Genomic DNA, 6,000 nt, shown 5'->3' with positions numbered 1-6,000 from the left:
AATCTAGCTCGATTCCATGCCCGAAAGGCAAAGTTATCAAGGTCTTTAATTCGCCCAGAAATCTCCATCGGTAGTACACGGTGTCGCGCCCGCCAGCCTACCTTAACGGCGCGGTTAGGCGACGTGTTTGACACCGACATCGTCTAAGCTATCCACCCTAACGTCTTATGTGCCGTTCCTATCCTAACCACCTCGTTGAAAACCAGTTGTGGACCCTCAGATCTTCGACATTTCGCCGAAACAGCCGCTGCTTCGTGGCCTATGGTAAGTGATTTCTAGAAAAATCTCTGGGGGCCCCCTCTCCCAATCCAGCCTCTCTTGGATGAGGCCCGTGATTCTGCAGCCATAAAAAAAACCTAGCTCGATTCCATGTCCGGAAGGCAAAGTTATGATCTTAAATTCTCCCAGAAATCTCGATCGGCAGTCCACAGTGTCACGCCCGCCAGCTTATATAGAAGGGCGAATGCAAACACCACAATGTTCCTCTTGTGAGGTGATCGGTTCAATTGATTGATTTGTTAGGAGATAATGTTGTATACCTTGAAGAAGAGAAGTCGGCAAAAGAAACAAACCCAGCATTGAAAATCCAATTAGAAGAGATTGAGTGGTTGAAGAAAAACAGAAAACGCTAATGGCTTCCTCACTTAATAAGCCTCAATCAGCGTCAAGTTAATTATACAGCCTAAAATTTCTCCTTGAATAGATAGTATCTTATGCTAATTATACAATAATATATTATTGTATTTCAGTATGGAAGATTGATATTTTTTTGCTTGGGTGAAGTTATTGGGAATGTGAATTATGGTATGAATTAATGTCTCCACATATTTTGTGTCCATATGTCTGTAATCTTGTTCGTCCAATGTCAAATCATTCGGTGCTCAAAGACGCTTGGCCTCGAGGGCTACAGGAGGCGGGGCCAGTAACGGAAATTTTAGCACGACGATAAATAGGGTATTGCAAATTTGGCTGTACACACATTAAGGTATTACAATGGATCTCTTCATCTTTTGATAGGTAGAAACTAAATATTGTGATGCGCAAGAGTCACAGTTGGTACCGCTAGATCGAGGGGTTGACGACAGCAGCCTCCTCAACATCAACCTCAGGCCATGTGGTTACCTCAGAAAATGAGAATTGGTTGGTGGCGCCAAAGAAAGATGCAACTCGCAACAGGCAGCATTGGGAAAGCATGCTCTCTGCATCAACCGACTCTGGCAAAGGAGGTGTGCAAGTTGGGAGGAAGTCCACCTTATGGTACGTAGGTTTGAAGATCGAATGCGCAGCTCTGCAGAATATAAACCTGCAAAAACAACCGAAATGAGCTTTAAAATGCTACACGTTGGCATATCAAGTATGCATATCAGGGAACAGCTTACATTACGCAGAATATAAGGAATATTAGCTCAACACAGTATGAGGGGAACAGCTTATAAAGTGAACATACGCTCATTATTGAGAAATTAGTAGATAAGAATCATGTTAAAGTTGATGTCCATACAGAACTCATGCAAAAGGTTGGAAGGTGACCTGAGAAGAAGCCGCCTCAAGAGTGGATCGCCTAAAACTTCAACCCAAACAGGATGAAGTGAAGATGATGCAACCAAAGTAGTGGCCCATTCATTTAAGGACAATGATAGTAACTCTTCAGCTTTGTTATAGGTATCCTAAAAAAAGTTTATGTCAAAGCTCAATATAAAAAAAACTTCTCTTGCTCTGAGAGAGAAAATTGTTAACAAAAACTAAAAGCAAGTACCCTATCAATGTCGACCCCATTATTGCCAATCAGATGGCAGAAAGCTTGCAATGGAGCTGTGAGAAACATAGTAAATTGACTGCCAATCTGCCGTACAGAATCCCCACTGAATCCTGCCGAGGAAGATCGGCAACTTGGAGAAAGTAACATGGCCGTTGTCTCCCCTTTTTCAAACCCATGAATTGACTGCAATGCTTAATTTGAAAAAATTAGAGGGGATCAACGTACTGACAGCACTAACAATAAATGGCATGATGCCAACCAGCAGCCTACAGTAAAAATATGATGTATTCCATCGTAATCTAAGAGGTGCATAGTCAAAAGTAAAATGAGGAATGCCAATAGAATGGCACTTGGATAAGTATAATGCATGATTTTACACAGAAGTAAACTGAGAAAAGCTTCAACCTAAAAAATTACAAAAACTATAAGCCTGTCTATGTGCAGATCCAAGCACATGTGCTTTCTCTCAAAAAGCATTACAGGACTCAGTAAAACTGTTCATCACTCATGGATAACCCACTAAAGAAATATTCTTCAGTCTTCAGTCCCGCACTAGCCAGAATAAATTAATATAAGTGACCCATAACAAATACTCCCTCCGTCTCAAAATATTTCTATCCATATTCGTTGTACTAGATTATGTCTAATCATGTACTAGGTTGTTATATTTTAGGACGGAGGTAGTATTGAATAATGATGGTTGCTTGGGATAAAAAAATAAGATTAAACAAACCTGCCTTGAATGAATAGCTGGCATTGCTGTCGATCACCAAAAAGAGTGGTCTTCTTGTAAATGGAATCAGATCACAAGGGTATATACAGTTTGAACCTAGATGTTTTGAACATGTGTCAGAAATAACATACTTCTTTCTAGGAAAGTTGAGTCCATGTAAGGGCAACTTCAAGGATGCCATAAACCTAACCAAGAAGATAATCTAATTAAGCCAGCATTGTGAATATACCTTCACCTTCACGGCAGCCTAGCCATAGACGAGGTCCATTGTCTTCATTTACATTGATGGTACTAGTATTAGATATATCAAACTTATTCAAGCTGCTCACAACCATCTCATTTGTATCAGGGCAAAATCCAGAAGATCCCACCTCGCCTGAAAGATAAGAGAGTGTTGATCGGAATGTGCTCCCAACAGACGATATATTACAAATAACATTTTAGTTAAATGCCTACAGCACCTACCTGCAGCTGAAAGGTATATTAACATCATACCATTTGACGGGAGCTCCTCACATTTGGTGGCAAGGACCTAGATTACAAACATAACATATAACAATTGACTGATCATGCTTTGACCAACAATAATTTCCTGGTTGTATAACTATTTTGCATCAAAGTGGTATAGGAAGATTTATAATCAAAAGTACTACAATATTCTACAATTAGAGCTATTTATTTTATATTGCCTAAAGATAAACACAAAATCAAGTCAAAATCAACAACTATTCATGAATGGAGAGGTAGCATACGATACAAGATAATATATGATTAACAAAAACATATAGCCCTCTATTATCCATGTTAAATAAAAAGGAATTATAATATACAAGGGAGTTGTGTAAAGCAGTCCAAAAATTTCAATAATCCCTATTAAATATAGGTGGACAGGATGTAGTCAATCTAGAAAGTTTTTTATTTTTATTTCATTTTTTTGTTAACTAATATAGAACCATGGTATGAAAGAAATTCCAAACAAGAAACAATACACTGAACAGATGTTATGGCTTGGAGGTGGCCCCAAGCTGCGTAACGCATACCCATGCTCGACTGGAGGACCTTGCTTGCCCAGAGCCGTCATGTCATAGAGAGAGAGAGAGAGGATAGAGTTTACAGATTAATCTCAGCTTGCTTTATTCCGTGGATTGCTTGGTCTTATAAGGCTTGCAACGATGTAACTAATTGTTAAACAAAAGGGATAACAAACATGATCTATGTGATGAATAAGAAAACCAAATGCAAGAAACAGATGAATCTTGGCTCTCCTCACCTAGCCACTTCACGCAAAACACAAAGCAGAAATCAAATAGTCGCATCCCTCTCCCTTCCAAGTATAGACAAGTGGTATGCCTATTGCTACCAGTGTGGTATGGAAGTCAAGTATATACAAGTGATACCTACTGCCAGCCAGTGGGTGTGGAAGTCAATGTCCATGTGATGGGTCAGACAGGATTCTGTTGTTACCATGTAGGTCCAAGTCATCATGTCCACAAGAAGCATGGTTCCTTGTTGTTATGCAATAACAATAGTTAGTGGTGTGGTTCTCCGAAATGGTTACCAAAAGAGTAGTTTTGTCGTCAAAAGTTTACTGGTCCATTAATACCAATATTATTGGTGTAGACATTAGACAATCAGATGTATGCCACCAAGCAGATTCATTGTGCATTTGAACCTCATGTCATGAACTCGGGAGGAATCAAGAAGATCATTGGCATGCTTTCTTGTCAGAATAATTAAATCAATTAGTTAATACTAGTAATATAGTTTTTTTCTCATGGAATTTCCTACGTTGTCAATTGTTATACTAGCCCATTACTGAAACATCCAACAAGTTAAACTAGCTCATCTTAAGGTGAACTAAATGCAGCAGAAATGTGTCAATTGCCAATATTATTTTTCAGGGGAGTAGTAACATGCAAGCACCAAAAACTTCTTCATATGGTAACTGTCTACCATAGTGATTTCCCTTTTTTTTCAATCTCTGATGATTATACTAGTAGATAACTATGGTGTATGAAATACATTTTAAGATTGCATGCGTTCACTAAATCATAGGATAAGACAGTAAGTCAAGCATCAAATGAGGAAGAAGAGACTTACTGTTAGGAAATGAGTCACCGAGGGACGATAGAGAATTGTTTTAAGTGGGTTTGGAGGCAGCGCAGCATCTCTCAGATCTTTTAAGAGATTGGGATGATTTTGTCCACTTTCATCGCGGGTACTGTAACCATTGGTTAGTGCAAAAGAACCGCATGGTTCCCATTCGAGGCATTGAAGCATTCTGAAAACATCTATGGTGAGGTCTGTAAATTTGATCTGAGTGGAACAAACATAGCGGGGCAACTCCTCATTATTTTTGTTGTGTTAAAAACAGAAAAAAGAGAAGGTGAGACAGAGGAAGCATTACCCTACCTCGTTTTGATAGTAGCTGCATAGCATGGCATCACTTAAGACCAGACCTCGCTTCTTGACAGTAGGTGGGACGGTAGGAAGAGTATCAGGGGGAGGATCAAATGCGTAGCTGTACCTGAGTGGTCTCATGTTGATAAAGGGGGAGTCAGCTCTGAGAAACCTCGCGATTTCTTGGACGACGTGCTTCCACTCCTTGTAGTCGGCTTCCTGCAAGCAAGCAAGATGAGAAGGCCGAGCAAGATTTGATGTGGGATCAAAGAAGCAGTGGAATCGAATCGAATCATAGATACTTGGAGGGTCTTCTTGGAGTCGTCGAGGAGCGTGCGGATGTGGGTGGTGAGGCGAGGGACAGTGTCGGCGCGCCTGGCGAGTAGAAGCGCAACGAGGAGGAACCTGGCGAGGAAGCGGAGGTGCTTGGTGGGGGCAAAGAGATGGTCGGCGGCGTCGGCGAGGAAGTAGCCGCGGTCGAGGACGGCGTGGTAGAAGACGAAGGCCTCGGAGAGGAGGGCGGTGTCCGAGGTGCGCTGGTACTGGGAGTAGTAGAGGTGAGCGATGCGGGCGGCGATCTCACCGACCTGCCATCGGCGGAGCCCGGCGTCGAGGAGGCGGTGACGGTGCTCCTGCTGCATGCGCCACAGCTGGGTGTAGATGCGGAAGGCCTTGCCGTATTCATCGGGCTCCCGGCGGCCGAAGAGGGGGAGGTCGCGCACGCGGGCGAAGCGCCGGTCTGCCTTGTCCAGCAGCGACCAGAACTGCTCGGCCGTCCCGCCACCGCCGCCGCCGCCGCCACCTGCTTGGGCTTGGGATTGGGGTTGGGGAGCTACAACTTGGTGCGGCGACGACGCCATGGCGAATCCAATGGGTCCTCCCCCCTCTTCCTTTTTGGTCTCCTCTCCTCTTGTGCCTTTCTCAACCGTCCAGACCCAAGCCCATAGTTCATTTCAGCCCTGTCCACGGCCCACTAAGGCACTGTTTAGATTCCAACTTTTTTCTTCAAACTTCCAACTTTTCCGTCGCATCGAACTTTCCTACACACAAACTTCCAACTTTTTCGTCACATTGTTCCAATTTCTTCAAACTTCCGACTTTTCCATCA

At 42.6% G+C, this 6,000-nt stretch overlaps 1 protein-coding gene across 3 annotated transcripts; it reads right to left on the bottom strand.

The window, feature by feature from the left end:
* Positions 1-932: 932 nt before the first annotated feature.
* On the bottom strand, positions 933-5,801 carry LOC127784837 (uncharacterized). Of its 3 annotated transcripts, none has more exons than XM_052312231.1 (9): positions 5,195-5,797; positions 4,905-5,111; positions 4,593-4,808; positions 2,958-3,024; positions 2,722-2,868; positions 2,493-2,588; positions 1,757-1,950; positions 1,531-1,667; positions 933-1,303 (listed from the first exon to the last, which is right to left on the bottom strand). In XM_052312231.1, exons 1-9 carry the CDS (start codon positions 5,750-5,752, stop codon positions 1,063-1,065), a joined length of 1,863 nt encoding a protein of 620 aa, XP_052168191.1. In that variant the 5' UTR covers positions 5,753-5,797; the 3' UTR covers positions 933-1,062. The 3 variants fall into 3 exon arrangements, with proteins under 3 accessions (XP_052168191.1, XP_052168192.1, XP_052168193.1); XM_052312232.1 differs by having other exon boundaries at positions 1,757-1,942; positions 2,497-2,588; positions 5,195-5,796; XM_052312233.1 differs by lacking the exons at positions 933-1,303; positions 1,531-1,667 and having other exon boundaries at positions 1,790-1,942; positions 5,195-5,801.
* Between the last annotated feature and the right edge of the window lie 199 nt (positions 5,802-6,000).

Source organism: Oryza glaberrima, chromosome 9 (assembly GCF_000147395.1).
Source record: "Oryza glaberrima chromosome 9, OglaRS2, whole genome shotgun sequence".
Lineage (NCBI taxonomy): Eukaryota > Viridiplantae > Streptophyta > Magnoliopsida > Poales > Poaceae > Oryza > Oryza glaberrima.
The sequence above is the reverse complement of the archived record's forward strand: the minus strand, read 5'-3'. Positions and strand labels throughout refer to the sequence as shown.

Coding starts and splice junctions, on each gene's coding strand:
- LOC127784837 (XM_052312231.1), bottom strand. CDS start 5,752: ATGGCGTCGTCGCCGCACCAAGTTGTAGCTCCCCAACCCCAATCCCAA. Junction 2,589..2,721: donor AGGCTGCCGTGAAGGTGAAG/GTATATTCACAA, acceptor CAAAACATCTAG/GTTCAAACTGTATATACCCT. Junction 1,951..2,492: donor CAGCTATTCATTCAAGGCAG/GTTTGTTTAATC, acceptor TTTCAAATTAAG/CATTGCAGTCAATTCATGGG.